Source organism: Lepus europaeus, chromosome 22 (assembly GCF_033115175.1).
Source record: "Lepus europaeus isolate LE1 chromosome 22, mLepTim1.pri, whole genome shotgun sequence".
NCBI lineage: Eukaryota > Metazoa > Chordata > Mammalia > Lagomorpha > Leporidae > Lepus > Lepus europaeus.
This window is the reverse complement of record NC_084848.1, coordinates 33,719,416-33,736,118: the sequence shown is the minus strand read 5'-3', so window position 1 is coordinate 33,736,118 and position 16,703 is coordinate 33,719,416. Positions and strand designations below refer to the sequence as shown.

At 50.6% G+C, this 16,703-nt stretch overlaps 1 protein-coding gene across 1 annotated transcript; it reads left to right on the top strand.

Annotated features, from left to right (window-relative positions):
• The first annotated feature begins 1,503 nt into the window (after positions 1 to 1,503).
• Positions 1,504 to 14,121, top strand: RDH12 (retinol dehydrogenase 12). Its single transcript, XM_062181358.1, has 7 exons — positions 1,504 to 1,692; positions 4,069 to 4,187; positions 5,164 to 5,319; positions 6,075 to 6,179; positions 6,907 to 7,116; positions 9,696 to 9,885; positions 13,458 to 14,121. The coding sequence occupies exons 1-7, from the start codon at positions 1,625 to 1,627 to the stop codon at positions 13,558 to 13,560; spliced, it is 951 nt and encodes a 316-aa protein (XP_062037342.1). The 5' UTR covers positions 1,504 to 1,624; the 3' UTR covers positions 13,561 to 14,121.
• Positions 14,122 to 16,703: the final 2,582 nt, after the last annotated feature.

Genomic DNA, 16,703 nt, shown 5'->3' with positions numbered 1-16,703 from the left:
GTAATACTCATAGATTAACATTTTGGTAGCTTTAATCAATGATCTGATGGTGATCTTTGGGATTATAATATTTAACATTTGTTTCTAGAAAACGATTTGTGTGTTTCCATAATTCTAGATGCCTTATGCTCCTTCTAATATCTTCTCTGCAAAAGACTGCATGAGATTCTTAGAGCTCTCTGACTTCCAGACAAACTCAAGACAAGTTGAGGGCAGGGCATCTTGGATCTGAGCCAAGAGAAGTTCCCCCTGGGAATTATCTGATGGCTCCTTGTTCAGTTGATCAGGTCCAAGGGACAGGCACTGTGCCTTCCTAGTACTTGGTGCAATGCCTGGCGCTGAGACATGCTCACATGTTGCTGGACGGGTGGATCGATGAGCACAGGAGTGAACACCTGCTGCCCCAGGAGCCTTCTGTCATGCATGAGTCGTCTGCAGGCTCCTCTGGCTTCACAGGCGAGCACACGAATGGGGCAGGATTCCTGGGCCCATTTCCCAGCTCCTTTCCCGGAGAGCAACGTACCTCACTTCTCCTTCTCTGATCCCCTAACAGGCAGCCAGAGGCTCAGAGCTTCTGCTACTTTTTTCTTGTGTTTCCCCTCATCTTTCACAACATTCAACTGAAACCTCACCCTCCTTCATCACCTCTCTTTTTTTCTACAGCACACTGTTGGGGAAAGCAAGTGGGACAGCAGGGGATCAGACGTCAGTACAGCTGACCCTAACAGCTGACTTACATGCTCACTACACACTAGTATCTGTCTCAGGTCTCCTATTTAATTACGGTGTGCTTGAAACAGTGGGCATATATTTTTCCTATCATGCCCATTGTACAAGGGAAGGAAATGCGCTTTAGTAAGTTGCCCCGGGGTCACAGAGCTTATAAGTAGATGACCTGGAATTTGAACCAGCAAGTCCAGCTCTAGAGGCCAGGGTACCTACACATTCCTTGGCACGTGCGAGTGTGTGTGTGTTTCACTGAAGTGCGAGATAAGATGCAGAAAAGTGCACAAATCGACAGATTTGACTCAACAGATTTTTTTTTTCCCCAAAGTAACTGCAGGAGGGTGTGCTAGCACCCAGCTAAGGATCAGGACACTGCCCGCGCCCCAGGCGCTCCAGCCACGCCCCTGCCTAATCACTCTGCCAGCTTCCCTAAGGCAGACCTCTCTCCAGACTTCTCCCACCATTCCTCTGCCACGTTCTTCCTCATCCTGCTTGAATCACGCGTGTATTTCAAGCATCGTGGAGTCTGTTGCTAAAGTTAAAAATGTTCTACCTGCAGGAGCAGAGGCGGGGAAATCGTTGATGGTGCGAGAATTAGGAGGCAGGCATTCCGGTTTCCCCCACATTCTCTCTGCCCGCGAGTGTCAGGTTCTAATCTTGCCTTCAGCCCCTTCCCGCCAGGACTACATCTCCCAGGAGGCTGTGCTCTGACAGCCTTCGGATTTAAATAGGATTCTGGGCGCTGCTTGGGGCCAGGCTGTTGCTGAGCACCAGGCGGGCAGGCAGGCAGGCAGGCAGTGAGAGGACGAAGAAGCAGCCAAGAGTTGGAGCCAGACCAGGAGCCTGAGCCAGAGTTGGGGTGGAGGCTGGAGCAGCAGCAACTGAAGAAGTTGAAAAGATGTTGGTTGTCTTGGGACTGCTCACCTGCTTCCTTTCTGTGTTGTACGTGACAGCTCCGTCCATCAGGTTTGTCTTAATTCAACAACTCCTAACAATTGCTTGCAGAGTCCTGCGCAGGGAGCCTGCGGGAGGAGAAAGGGAAGGGAGAGAAAGTGAGGGAGAGAAGAACAGGAAAGAAGGAGGGGTAATGGACACCATGGTGGAAGAGAAGAAGGAGGCACCTGGGGCTGAGAGGGGTGAGGCTGATTTGAATTCTGGTGCTGGTGGCTGGCTGAGTGGTTGGCTTTGCTCAATGTAGCTCAACAGGCAACTTAGGTGGAGCCCTGGCTCTTTCACTCCATTGCCTTGGTTTCTCTGAAGAGCTGTCTTCTGTCCCTGACCGAAGAGATGACTCTGCTGGGTTGTCATGGGTGGCCTTTGTTGAGGGACTCAGCTTGAACAACAGTACCAGGCACTTTGGGAAGGAAACAGACAAGCTGTGTTCCCCTTGTGACGACCCTCAACTGATGTCCTGAGATGGCTCTTTTCCTGTGGGATTTGTGGAGGTGCCGAAACCATGTGTGTTCTGCATGGAGAATTTAAAAAAATGACTGATGATAAAGAAGCTAAAGGGACACATGAGGGACAGGGGGTTCCCTAGGTCCTGGAATAGAGACCTAGGTTCAAATCCCGGTTCTACCGCTAATAGAAGTGACTCGAACTTCTTTTCGGTCTTCTCCACTCTCATGTGGAGACAATACTGGCAGGTGCCTAGCCCAGTGCTTGGCAGTAAGATGGCTCAGAAATGTCAGTTCTGTTCCCCTCTGGTCTTTTTTTGGAACCTGTGATGCCAGCTTCATGTAAAGGGATGCCACATGCACAGAGGTCCAAACGAGGGAGGTTTTTCTCTCTGTGTGCTGATGGCCAGAATAAAATCTCTGGTATGATGGCACAGGGGCTCAGAGGATGCCCCATCGTCTAAAACTGGAGAGGCAGCTCAGGGTGGATGTCGTCCCCCTCCAATCCCCAAGTGCTGTTGATCAGGTACTCCCAAGGATGCTTTTTGAAGACCTAGGACTCTGGGGGCCGGCGCTGTGGCTCACGTGGTTAATCCTCCACCTGCAGCGCCAACATCCCATATGGGCGCCGGGTTCTAGTCCCGGTTGCTCCTCTTCCAGTCCAGCTCTCTGCTGTGGCCCAGAAGGGCAGTGGAGGATGGCCCAAGTGCTTGGACACCTGCACCCGTGTAGACCAGGAAAAAGCACCTGGTTCCTGGCTTTGGATCGGCATAGCTCCGGCTGTGGCGGCCATTTGGGGGGTGAACCAATGGAAGGAAGACCTTTCTCTCTCTTTCTCTCTCACTGTCTAACTCTATCTGTCAAAAAAAAAAAAAAGACCTAGGACTCCGGACCATTGAAGCCACCAGTGTTGGTCACACATATGTCCTGGATGTTGGCTGGAGGAGGAGGCTGACCTCCTCCTGGAGAGAGAAGAGCCAGATATGCCGGGCACCTAACAAGGGAGGTCTCTGTTGGCCTTGGCTCAAGAGCACTTACTGATTTGCCTAGATGATCGTTTGTAGCTTCTGGGTACATGACCGTCTAACTTGTGCTGAAGAGCTAGTGACAACCTTGTCCAGTGGAAATCCTTGTCCCAGGAGCTGGTGTTTGGTGCAGTGGTCAAGTTGTCACTTATGAGATGTCTACGTCTTTTCAGAGTGCCTGGTTCCAGTCCCAGTTCCTCCACTTCCAATCCAGCTTCCTGCTTCCTGGGAGGCAGCTTAGGTGGTTGGGTCCCTGACACCCATGTGGGAGAACTGGAACAAGTTCCTGGCTTCTAGCTTTGGCCTAGCCATGTCTGGCTGTTGTGGGCATTTGGGAAGTGAACCAGTGGATCAAAGCTATCTCTGTCTGTCTGTCTGTCTGTCTCTCTTTCCTCTCTCCTTCCCCTTCTTGTTGTGAAAATAAATATATACATAAAAAAGTCTTTGTCCCATGAAGATTAGCTTTTTTGGGCCTCCTTGATCCACCTTGAAGATATCACTTTTTTTTTTTTTTATTTGAAAGACAGAGTTACAGAGAGAGGAGGTGAGGCAGAGAGAGAGGTCTTCCATCCGCTGGTTCACTCCCCAGATGACCTCAACAGCCAGAGCTGCGCTGATCCGAAGCCAGGAGCCAGGAGCTTCCTCCGGGTCTCCCATGCAGGTGCAGGGACCCAAGGACTTGGGCCATCCTCCACTGCCCTCCCAGGCCACAGCAGAGAGCTGAACCGGAGGAGGAGCAGCCGGGACTAGAACCAGCACCCATATGGGATGCCAGTGCTTTAGGCTATGGCGTTAATCTGCTGTGCCACAGCGCCGGCCCCGAAGATATCACTCTTTGAGCCTGGATGGCTTTATTTTATGTATCTCAGTGTGCCGCTGGGAAGGGAGATACGTGATGCTCTTGTTTCCCTTGCTGCTAGGAAGTTCTTTGCCGGTGGAGTCTGCCAAACAAACATACAGCTTCCCGGGAAGGTGGTGGTGGTCACTGGCGCTAACACAGGCATCGGCAAGGAGACAGCCAGGGAGCTCGCTCGCCGAGGCAAGTTTCTCGTCTCCCGTCTCTGTGGGGTGGTGCCTCTCACCCTTCTCCCTGCGGCCTCTACCACATCTCCCTGTCTTCCCTCCTGGACTTGGAGGTTCTGATCAGGAATTCAAGGACCCTGGGAATTCAGGCTCGAAGTCGACACCAGTTCACTCTGCGGCCTTCAACAAAGATTCCTTCTTCCTTGCTCCTTTGCTATTTGATAGTCAGGAAACCAGGGAGGCGTGCGTATGCAGTGACACTTCAAAAAGTTTGTGGAGATCGGAATTAAAGGCAAATTTATTTTTGGAGCAAAAAGATTTTGAAATTCATACATATCAGAGTTTTATTCCCCATGTGCATTTTGCATAAACTTTTGAAGATCCCTTGTAATATTGGTCAAGTCGGTTATTCTAAAAGGAGACACTAAGCAATGTGAGATATTGGAGTATAAAACCAGGTTGCCAGCATGACATTAAGCTGCCAGCAAGACTACTGAGCTGGGCAGGCGTGGGGGCACAGCAGGTTAAGCTGCTGCATGCACTGCCCACGTCCCATAGCCGAGCGCTGGTTTGAGTCCTGGCTTCTCTGCTTCCAGTCCAGCTTTATGCTATTGCACTCTGGGAGGCAGCTGGTAATGACTCAAGTGCTTGGTGTCCTGCCACCCCTGTGGGAGACCCGGATGGGGTTCTGGGTCTCTGGCTTTGGCCTAGCCCATCCCTGGCTGTTGTGGGCATTTGGGCGGAGTGGACCAGTGGGTAGATCTCTCTCTCCCTCTCTGCCTTTCAAGTAGCTGAAAATCAATAAACATTCTTAAAAACCCAGAATCCTGAGCAGTCCTTCCCTGGGAGTCCTGCACTGAGAATGTGGCTACTCACAGCTCTAGGCATGGCTGTTAGAATGCACTGAGCGCCAGCCCCAAGCCCACTCACTCACGCCCGCTCTTTCTCAGCCTAGGAGCCGAGCACGTTGTCCTCTCTTTGTTTGGCCGCAGGAGCTCGAGTGTACATCGCCTGTCGAGACATACTGAAGGGGGAGTCTGCTGCCAGTGAAATCCGAGCGGATACCAAGAACTCCCAGGTGCTGGTGCGGAAATTGGACCTCTCTGACACCAAATCCATCAGGGCCTTTGCTGAGGGCTTCTTGGCAGGTGAGGCCCTGGTGGATAGCTGGAAAATCAGGAAACTGGGCAGGGGAGCGGCCACCCCACCCTGGACTATCTGCAGCCATCATCAGAACCGCTGTGGATCCCACTGGACAGGTTCTGCCACATGAACCTGCAGGACAGAGAATTGGCAAGGGCAGGGTGGGTGGACGAGCTGGGCAGGATCCTTATTGCCTCTTTTTGCCTCTGCAGTGGGAATGTTGGAGGTGTCAGCTCCCTGTCTGGGCTTGCCCCCTTGGCATCAAGGTGTGGCCATGGTGCCACTCACTTTTATTTTCGTTCTCAGAATCAACCTTCTGTGGCCACAGGCACTACCCGAGGTTGTGCTGCTCCCAAGAATTTTCTGGCTCTTAGAAAATGACCAGCTTCTGCCAGGAACCATGAAATCCATAAAGGACAGGGACCAGGTCTGCCTTGCTTTACCGTGGGGTTCCCAGTGCCCCAACAGCGTGGTCTGGTCCAGCGTCAGTAATAAGAACGTATTTGCTGAAAGCATAAATTGGATGAACAGTATCCGGGAAGAGATGAGCAACTAAGATTAGAAGCCTAGTGACAATGGTTATGGAATCCCACCGAGTGTGAGGTCCATGTGGGGGACGGTTGCTGACGGTGGAGGTGGTGATACCTATCACCCCAACAGAGAGCTCACCCACAAAGGCAAGGGGTAGACACTCAGCACTCTGGCAGGCAGCTGGCGGGCTCCTTGCTAACCACGGGGTATCCTTGGTTGTACTCCATAGAGGAAAAGCAGCTCCATATTCTGATCAACAATGCGGGGGTGATGCTGTGTCCGCAGTCCAAGACGGCCGATGGCTTCGAAACCCACCTGGGCGTCAACCACCTGGGTAAGTAGCTCTGGGTGACTGCAATGTGAGACACACCCCGTGTCAGTGTTTAGAGGAGATCCCTGTATCGATGTGGAGAATCTCCAAGGGTCCTCAGAGGGCTTGTCATTCACTGTCCCTCCCCTGAGCAGTCAAAAATAGTGACAGGCTACCCATGCCATTAAGAAACTCCAAATCTCAAGGGATGCCAGGGAAGAGAGTGCTGTTCTTGCGTGGGACAGCGGCAGTGCGACATGTTCTATTCTGGGCCAGACCCAGGGGCATGCAGGAATCTGGGCTTGGCTGGAGGGGGTCACATCCGGAAGAGGGCCAAAGAAGCCCAGGGTTGGTCTGTAAAGGTAGACAAACCTTGAGAACTTAAAGTCCGAGACATGCTAGGGTTCAGAGAGGAGAGCACGGCACATGTTCCACTCCCTGGGTGTCAGTGTGCCTGGTCCCACGGTTGTGCAATCATGGCCCTACAGGGGAGCTGGAAGCCAGCAGGTGGGTGTTTCTCCTGACTGGGGCAAGGGCAAATCAGTATAGATTAGGTATTGTTGCCTTCCTTGTAGTCTAGATCTGGACCTCATCTTGGGGAATCTGAGACTAACTGACCGTTAGCACTCTGTTACTTGTGGCAGCAAAATTTGTTCACGCCCAGAAGACAGTGAGCTAACACTGAAGTCCTGTCGTGAGCTCCCACACCCTGAGCCCGGGCTGCCATCTCCCCCTCTGCTTCTCCTTGTAGGCCACTTCCTTCTCACGCACCTGCTCCTGGAGCGGCTGAAGGAGTCTGCTCCCGCACGGGTGGTGAACCTGGCATCGGTGGCCCACTATGTTGGCAAGATTCGATTCCATGACCTTCAGGGTGAGAAGTACTACTGCAGCGTTTCTGCCTATTGCCAAAGCAAGCTGGCCAATGTGCTTTTCACTCGTGAGCTGGCTAAGAGGCTCCAAGGTAAGCCTGAGGAAAGGGCCAGGGCTAAAGTAGTAAAAACTGGGTTCCCTGACCACACGAAAGGTTCATAGACACTTCTGAACGCACTGTTAAACACGCATTCCTCTGGACACTATGGAGAATGAGGTTATAAATAGAATAAAACAATGGAGTCCTTGCTTTCTTCTAGGAAACTTGATATTGAATGGGAGTTAGGAATCTCATTGTTACCTTAAATTTATGGATTTATGGCCCATCTTATCTCATAGCTTTTACCTCATTTAACTTTCACAGTCTTAGCAATGAGCAGAGAGGGTATTATTTTTAAATTGTTATTTATTTATTTGAAAGAGAGAGAGAGAATCTTCTAGCACTGGTTCATTCCCCAAATGTTCACAACAGCCTGGGCTGAAACCAGGATCCTGGAACTTGATCCAGGTCTCCCACATGGGTGGCAGGGACCCAACTGCTGGAGCCATCACCTGCTGCCTCTCAGAGTGCACATTCGCAGGAAGCTGGAATTGGAAGCAGAGGAGGGACTTGAACCCAGGCACTCTGGTATGGGTTATGGGTGTCCCAAGCAGTGGCTTAGCTGCTATGCCAAATGCTGCCCCTCAAGTGGGTGTTTTTATTCCTGTTTAGTAGGTCAGTACTGAGGTGCATGGAAATAGCTCAGGGTTATACAGCAAGAACTGAAATACGGGTGCTCTGCTTCCAATCCATGGTGCATGCACCTTCTATGTTCCATTTGCTGAGCTCCACGTAGTGAGCTAAGCTACAGAACTGCCAGTGCCTGATTTCAATCCCTAATACTTGGGCCATCACCTGCCACCTCCCAAGGTGCACATTAGCAGGAAGCTGGAGTCAGAAGTGGAACCACGGGGCTGGCGTTACAGCACAGCAGGTTAAATTACCACTTGCAACATTGGCATCCCATATTGGAGTGCCAGTTTTGAGTCCCAGCTGCTCTGTTTCCAATGTAGCATCTTGCTAATGCACCTGGGAAAGCAGCAGCAGAGTATGGCCTAGGTACTTGGGCCCCTGCCACCCATGTAGAAGACCTGGATGGAGTTCTGGACTCCTGGCTTCAGCCTGGACCAGCCTCAGATGTTGCAGCCATTTGGGAAGTCAAACAGCAGAGGGAAGATCTCTCTCTCTCTCTCTCTCTCTCTCTATGTCCTCTCTCCCTTCTCCCTTGCTCCTCCACCATCACTCTTTTTTTAAAGATTTATTTATTTATTTAGAAGTCAGAGTTACATAGAGAGAGAAGGAGAGGCAGAGAGAGGTCTTCCATCCACTGATTCACTCTCCAATTGACTGCAATGGTCAGAGCTGCGCTGATCCAAAGTCAGGAGCCAGGAGCTTCTTCCGGGTCTCCCACGTGGATGCAGGGGCCCAAGGACTTGGGTCATCTTCTATTGCTTTCCCAGGCCACAGCAGAGAGCTGGCCTGGAAGAGGGGCAACCGGGACAGGATCGGTGCCCCGACCGGGACTAGAACCCAGTGTGCCGGCGCCGCAAGGCGGAGGATTAGCCTACTGAGCCGCGGCGCTGGCCTATTTATTTATTTATTTTAAAAGCAGAGTTACCAATAAGCAGAGGCAGAGAGAGAGAGAGAGAATTCTTCCATCCGCTGGTTCACTCCCCAGATAGCTGCAATGGCCGGAGCTGTGCCAATCTGGAGGTGGGAGCCAGGAGCTTCTTCTGGGTCTCCCATGCAGGTGCAGGGGCCCAAGGACTTGGGCCATCTTCCACTGCTTTCCCAGGCCATAGCAGTGAGCTGGATCGGAAGTGAAGCAGCCGGGGCTTGAACCGGCCCCCATATGGGATGCTGGCACTGCAGGCAGCAGCTTTATCAGCTCGCCACAGCACCAGCTCCTATTTAACCTCTTTGTGACCCAGATTCCTCACCTACGTCACAAACTTCTTTAAGAATTAAATGAGACGGTGCCTATCAAACAGGTAGCATAGCCCTTGCACAGAGTAAGAACTGAAAACAGGTGTCTTGGGGTGGGGTGGGGTGGTGGGGCGGCATATTAACCTCTCAAAGTCTCCGTCAATGCCCCTCAATCTATACCTCATTACATGTGCCTGCCAGACAAATGCAGCTCAAAACCAAGTCCTAGACCTGCACTTTCCAACCAGGTTGCTACCTCTAAGCCTCTTCCATAGAAAAAGCAGTGACACCACTGTCAGCACTTGATAATGCTACCTACAGCCTGGTTTGGAGACAGAGCGAGAGGTCTTCCATCTGCAGGGAGCTAGATGGGAAGTGGAGCAGCCAGGACTCAAACCGGCGCCTGTATGGGATGTCAACATTGCAGTCTGCGGCTTAACCCACCATGCCACAGCGCCACCCCCCCCCCCACCTGTTGCTTTGATTATTAGTACTTAAGCCACAGTCCAAAGATGACATTGAAGTAGAAGGACCTTGAACATGACACTCTGGAGCATAGGAGCCTGGAAAGGCAGGTTCTGGGACCTCCTAGGCCCCGGGGTTAGCTTTCCTGGCTCCCTTCTTCTCCCTCGCGTGTTTGCTGTAGAGCTGTTTTCCCAGGCTCCGAGCGGGTTCCTGGTCTCACTGTGCCCTCTTCGCCCTAGGCACGAGGGTCACCACGTACGCGGTGCACCCAGGCATCGTCAGCTCTGAGCTGGTGCGCCACTCCTTCCTGCTGTGCCTGCTCTGGCGCCTCTTCTCCGTCTTTGTCAAGTCGGCGCGGGAGGGGGCGCAGACCAGCCTGCACTGCGCCCTGGCTGAGGGCCTGGAGCCCCTGAGCGGCAAGTACTTCAGGTGCGTGGGGGCCGCGCGTTCTCTGCTCCACCTGCGCACTTCCCGGGGCTTCAGTCCCCAGAGCTCTGTGCCTGCTGAGGGAATCCAGGTTTGGCCTGGGCCGGTGATCCGAATGCTGTTACTTTTCCAAGTAAACTTACGTTGGCAACTCATGTTAGAAAGAGTGGTTTTATGGTTGTTTCATGTCCGTGTGCCAGTTTCCCTATAACCGATAGTTTTCTGAGAGCTGTCCAGACCGCCGGTGGCGGCATGTTGTGCAAAGACCATCAGCACGCCCTCTGGATCCGTTTTCTCCTTCTTCAAGCTTCTGGCTGACTTGAGCCATGAATTTTTTGTTTTAAGATTTATCTTTTAGAGAGGTGTAGTTACAGAGAGAGACCGAAGGAGAAACAGAGAGAGGAGAGAGAGAGAGAGAGAGAGAGAGAGAGAGAGAGATCGTCCATCCACTTGTTCACTCCCCAAATGGCTGCAGGAGCCAGGAACTTCCTCCAGGTAACCATGTGGGTTCAGGGCCCCAAGCATGTGGGCCATCCTCTGCTGCTCTCCCAGGTACATAAACAGGGAACTGGATCAGAAGTGGAGCAGCCAGGATTTGAGCTGGTGCCCATATGGGATGCCGGTGCTGCAGACCATGGCAATAGCCTGCTGAGCCATAGCACCAGTCCCAAGTCATGAATTCTTTAATACCACCTAGCACAAAGTGCTGGGGGAGGTCTCCCCAGTGTGAACTGTCTCCCAGTGCTGTCAAGATTGCCATTGTCTGTTAGAATAAAGCAATAGAAATTTCAGTGCTGAATATATATATATACTTATTAAAATATTTTTAAATTATTTGTCTATTTGAGAGGCAGAGAGAGCGAGCTCCCATCCACTGATTTCCTCTCCAAATGGCCACACCACCAGGTCCGGGCCAAGGCTGAAGCCAAGAACTGGAAACTCATTCCAGGTGTCCCATGTGGGTGGCTGAGACACAGAGCCATCGGCACTGTGTCCCAGGGTGTGCGTTCGCAGGAAGCTGGAGTCAGGAGCCAGAGCTGGCATTGAATCCGGGCAATCTGACAGGGGAAGAGAGCACATCTGCCAGTAGGCTAAATGTCTGCCACCCCAAATATTTTTAAAAAGAGAAAGATATCCTCACCATACTAGAGACAGTATGATGCCAATTTTGTATAAAGGACAGACTACATGTCTATTTGTATATAAACAAACAAGACTGCAAGGAGGGGCCGGTGTTTGCGGCAGCTTGCAGTGCTGGCATCCCCTGAGTGCCAGTTTGAGTCCTGGCTGCTCCACTTCTGATCTCTCTGATAATGTGCCTGGGAAAGCAGCAGAGAATGAGCCAACTGCTTGGACCCTTGCCACGCATACGGGAGACCCAGATGAAGTTCTGGGCTCTTGGCTTTGGCCTGGCCAAGCCCTAGCCCTTCCAGTCCTTTAGGGAGTGAACCAGCAGATGGAAGATGTTTCTCTTTCTCCCTTCCCTGTCTTTCCCCCTTGCTTGGTACCTCTGTTTTTCAAATAAATAGAAATAAGTCTTTAAAAGAGGAAGACTGTTAAGAAAGCAGCTGAATCATAGGCTCATCTTCTTCTCTTACTGGCATTTTCCAAATGTTATACAGGACTTCAATGATTTTTAAAAATGCGATTAACAAGCCCCGCCATTAGAACTGTGTTCTCTCTCCACAGCATTATCCCCCTAGTCCCCAGTTCCTCCCCACCCCTGTGCTCATTGCAAAACAAGGCAGGGAGGGGTACTTGGTCTGAGGTTCATGGCACACAAGCAGCTCTGTGCATAGAATATTCAAGGGGTCTGTGAACTTGGGCGGGAAAATAATTTCGTTTTTAGTTTCTCACATGTCCAACTGAAAGCATTTTCTTCACTTAGGAATGTGGGCAATGAACTGCAGTAGTAGTGATTCCTGTGACTTTGTCACAGTAAAATTTAAATATTTTCGTATCACACTGCTGTTGCAGACATTTCAAACTGCATCTCTACTCGCCTCTACTTTGACTGTGGTTAGTCCTGGTGGTGGACTTATTACTGAATATATTCATAAATAAGTCTATGTATTGCTGTTTCACAACTCTGTTCTTAAAATAGTTTTAAGGTTTATTTTATTTATTTGAAAGGCAGAGTTTCAGAGAGAGAGGGAGAGACAGAAGGGGAGAGAGAGCTTCTGTCTGCTGGTTCACTCTTCAAATGGCTGTGATGGCTAGGGCCGTGCCAGGCTGAAGCCAGGAGCCAAGAGCTTCTGGGGTGCAGGGGCCCACATACTTGGGCCTTCCTCAGCGGCTTTATTAGGCGCTTTCCCTGCTAATGCAGCCACTTTACCTTTACCGCTACTCCACAATACCAGCTCCTTATTTTTTAAAATATTTTATTTATTTATTTTACAGGCAGAGTTACAGACAGAGAGACAGAGAAAAATATCTTCTATCTGCTGGTTCCCTCCCCAAATGTCTGCAATGGCCGGAGGTAGGCCGATTTGAAGCCAGGAGCCAGGAGCTTCTTCTTTTTTTTTTTTTTTGACATTTTTTTATTTTTATTTTTATTTTTTTTTATTTTTGACAGGCAGAGTGGACAGTGAGAGAGAGAGAGAGAGACAGAGAGAAAGGTCTTCCTTTGCCGTTGGTTCACCCTCCAATGGCCGCCGTGGTAGCGCGCTGCGGCCGGCGCACCGCGCTGTTCCGATGGCAGGAGCCAGGTGCTTCTCCTGGTCTCCCATGGGGTGCAGAGCCCAAACTTGGGCCATCCTCCACTGCACTCCCTGGCCACAGCAGAGAGCTGGCCTGGAAGAGGGGCAACCGGGACAGGATCGGTGCCCCGACCGGGACTAGAACCCGGTGTGCCGGCGCCGCAAGGCGGAGGATTAGCCTGTTGAGCCACGGCGCCGGCCCAGGAGCCTCTTCTAAGTCTCCCACATGGGTGCAGGTGCCCAAGGACTTGGGCCATCTTCTACGGCTCTCCCAGGCCATACGCAGAGAGCTGGATCATAAGAGGAGCAGCCAGGACACAAGCCAGCGCCTATATGGGATGTTGGTGCCATACACAGGCAGAGGCTTAGCCTACTAGGCCACGCGTCATCTCCTACCCTTAAAATATTTATAAACTAGATGAGTGTGGTGGCGCTGCCCTGCTGCTTGGGAAGCCTGCATCCCACATCAGAGAGCCAGCTGTTCTGCTTCCAGTCTGGCTTCCTGCTAGTTTGCATGCTGGGAGGCAGCCAATGAAGGCTCAATTACTTGTGCATGGGAGACCCGGAATGCGTTCCAGGATCCTGCCTTAGGCCTGGGCCAGCAGCCCTGGCTGTTGTAGGGATTGTGACGTGAACCAGCAGATGGAAATTCTATCATCTACCTGTTTATCATCTATCTCACTTTTCCTCCCTCTGTTGCTCTGCCTTTCTAGTAAATAAAAAAATTTTTTTAAAAACTGAATTTCAAGATATTTCATTTCTTTAAATGTCAGCATATTATATGTATATTTAGAAACATATAAACAAAAGAGACCATCCATGTCTCTAGGCTTCCGAGTCTCACTGTGGTACTCACCCTCTTTCTCTGCCCTGCAGTGACTGCAAGAGGACCTGGGTGTCTCCGAGGGCTCGAAATAACAAAACAGCCCAGCGCCTGTGGAATGTCAGCTGCGAGCTCCTAGGAATCCAGTGGGAGTAGCTGGTGGAAGGGCCATGTCTCTATCAGGCCCAATTCGCGTCCTAACGAGAGGGGCCGAGAAGGCCAACTGGCTGGCTGCTGCTCTGGGTCCTGCCCGCTCTGATCCTCCTCACCTTTCTGGAAACCTTTGTGCGCCCAACGCTCTCATGAGGCTGACTTGCGGCATGAGCTATTCACACATACAGAGCATTCTTTGCCAGGATTTGGAGAATTGGCAACCCTCTGTGGGCAGCAGGACTGGGAAGAGTCCAGGCTGGGCATGGGGGTGGCAGAAGAACCTGGGAGATGGGGTTGATTTCCTACCACACATCAGACCAGCCTGAATGTTCAGCCGAGGCGACAGGAGCATCAGTATTAATATTTTTAGGGACCGTGGACCCCAGCTCTTGATGGATCGCTTCCTTTTGAATGCCAGACACAACCCTGGAGTCTGGACCAATGCGGGAAGATCTTGGCTAGCCCTGGCCACAAGTGGTTCCTTAGTTTGAGTGTCCTGGAGCCACTGTGTGAAGCTAGATCTGGTCATGCAAATGGTTTCTCTCTCTAAGGTTCCCTCTAACTCGGCTGTTAAGATAAAGATTTGCATTGATCTCCTTGCCTTACTTGTTTTTTTTGGGAAACAAAGGGAAAATGAAGCAAAGAGGAGAAGCCAGCCTCCTGGTTTAGTGAATAGTGTCTCATCCTGCCCACCCATGGCCTTCTTGGAACACAGCATCTGGGTACAAAATAAATTGTCTGGTTGCCTACTTTTTCAGATTTCTTCTAGTGCTAGCCTTTTGTTGTCAGAGAAGTGACAGGAGTGGCTCAACTTACAGAGACTCTGAGCTCCACCGTGGATTAAGGCCAGAGGTAGGACTTTGACTTGATACATAAATGCAGACAATTCAGATCCTGATCATCTCTCTACAGAAATTCATAACTCTTCTCCCTTCTGGCCTCCCTGACTTCCTCTGCTGTGGCCCAGGCAACCTGCTTCTTGCCCCACGCAGGAAGGGCACCAGAAAGAGATGGATAGGAGCGCCTAACCTTTCAACCAAGTGAACTGACCCAGTTCTAAGTCACTCAGTGGGCAAAGGTGATTAAACGCTCCTATGCTCCTTTCTTTAACAGTAAATAGACTTAAAAAAAAAAAAACTCTTTTATTACGGACATTTTCAAATAGATAAACCCAGAGCAGATAATGTCATGAATCCCCATGTACTCATCATCCAGCTTCAACATTATTACTCTATAAATATATATTTTGAAGCTGGAGTCAGAAGTGGAACCAGAAGCAGAACTCATGTGCTCCCGTACCGGATGTGGTCATCCCAAGCAGTATCTTACCCCTGCACCAAGTGCCTGCCTTCTGCTTATTTTAAAATATATATATATATTTTTTGACAGGCAGAGTGGATAGTGAGAGAGAGAGAAAGGTCTTCCTTTAACCGTTGGTTTACCCTCCAATGGCCGCTGTGGCTGGCACACCGCGCTGATCTGAAGCCAGGAGCCAGGTGCTTCTCCTGGTCTCCCATGGGGTACAGGGCCCAAGCACTTGGGCCATCCTCCACTGCACTCCTGGGCCATAGCAGAGAGCTGGCCTGGAAGAGGGGAAACCGGGACAGAATCCGGTGCCCTAACTGGGACTAGAACCTGGTGTGCCGGCGCCGCAAGGCGGAGGATTAGCCTGTTAAAACACGGCGCTGGCCTGCTTATTTTAAAATATTTACAATGGTAGTTCCAGGCCTTACCACAGACTCATATTTAATTGTTCGTCTTGGGAAAGGTTTTTTTTTTTTTTTTTTTTTTTTTTTTTTTTTAATATTGGAGGTTACTTTACCAACTTAATATATTAAATCATTTTTTTTAAAACAAAGATTATTTTATTTATTTGAAAGACACAGAGAGAGGGAGAGACAGAGAGAAGTCTTCAATTCACTGGTTCACTCCCCAAATGGCCAACAATGGCTGGAGCTGAGCTCTCCCAAAGCCAGGAGCCAGGAGATTTCTCCAGATTTCCCATGTGGGTGCAGGGACCCATGTACTTGGACCATCCTCCGCTGCTTTCCCAGGCGCATCAGCAGGGAGGTGGATCAGAAATGGAGCAGCTGGGACTTGAACCAGCACCCATATGGGATGCTGGTGCTTCAGGCCAGGGCTTTAATATTTTTTAAAAAGATTTATTTATTTTATTTTAAAGGCAGAGTTACAGAGAAGCAGAGAGATAGGTCTTCCATCCGCTCGTTCACTCCCCAAATGGCCACAATGTCTATAGCTGGGCCGATCTGGAGCCAGGAGCCAGGAGCTTCTTCCAGGTCTTCCACGTGGGTGCAGGGACCCAAGGACTTGCTTTTCCAGGCCACAGCAGGGAGCTGGATTGGAAGAGAAGCAGCCGGGACTCAAACCAGTGCCCATATGGGGGCTTTACCTGCTATGCCACAGCGCCAGCCCCAGGCCAGGGCTTTAACCTGATGTGCTTCAATGCTGGTCCTGGGACAGTGTTTTTGAAGGTCAGGAGATTCTGACATGCTGCTGGGTCCAAGGTAACCTTAATGATCGTATTGCCCTTGCAAGTGACTGGTCACAGAAAAGAGACGGGACAGAGGCACAGCCAATGGATGTGGAACGTGTCCCTGGTAGTTCCTAGAAGAGGTTTCTTCATTGATTAAAAAATGATGCATAGGAGGAAATTTTCTGCCTTGTGTTGGAAGCTGTCAGGGTTGAATGCGACACCCTCCGCTGGCACATCATCTTGCATCCACAAGCAGGAAGCTGAACTGGCCCAAAGACCAAGCTCACATGCTGAGGACGGTGGAGGGAAAGTGAGCAGGAACCTGGCTTACTGATGATGCAAGAGTGAGTCGCTGCATTAACCAAGACTGGAGCTACCTTCCCTTGAGCCATCTCGTTAAACGGCATAATAAATTGTCCTCTGGTGTTTATAGCTATGCCCTAACTGGTACAATAGCATTATGCGGATCCCTTTATACAGTGCGGTCATCTAACACTGCTGCTCTCAACCACTTTTGACCCATTTTATTCACCTTCAATGCTTGTCTAAGGCAGATTTTTTTCCTGGCCTACTTTCAACACCCTCATTTCCTCCTCTGCCCAGAGAAATGTTGACATCTGCTTTGTTTTATTTTTCCTCCACCCACAAGACC

Excerpts from the sequence above, each read along its gene's own strand:
- RDH12 (XM_062181358.1), top strand. The coding sequence starts at position 1,625 with ATGTTGGTTGTCTTGGGACTGCTCACCTGCTTCCTTTCTGTGTTGTAC. Across the intron at positions 1,693-4,068 it reads GTGACAGCTCCGTCCATCAG|GAAGTTCTTTGCCGGTGGAG; the intron begins GTTTGTCTTAAT and ends CCTTGCTGCTAG. Across the intron at positions 7,117-9,695 it reads GCTGGCTAAGAGGCTCCAAG|GCACGAGGGTCACCACGTAC; the intron begins GTAAGCCTGAGG and ends TCTTCGCCCTAG.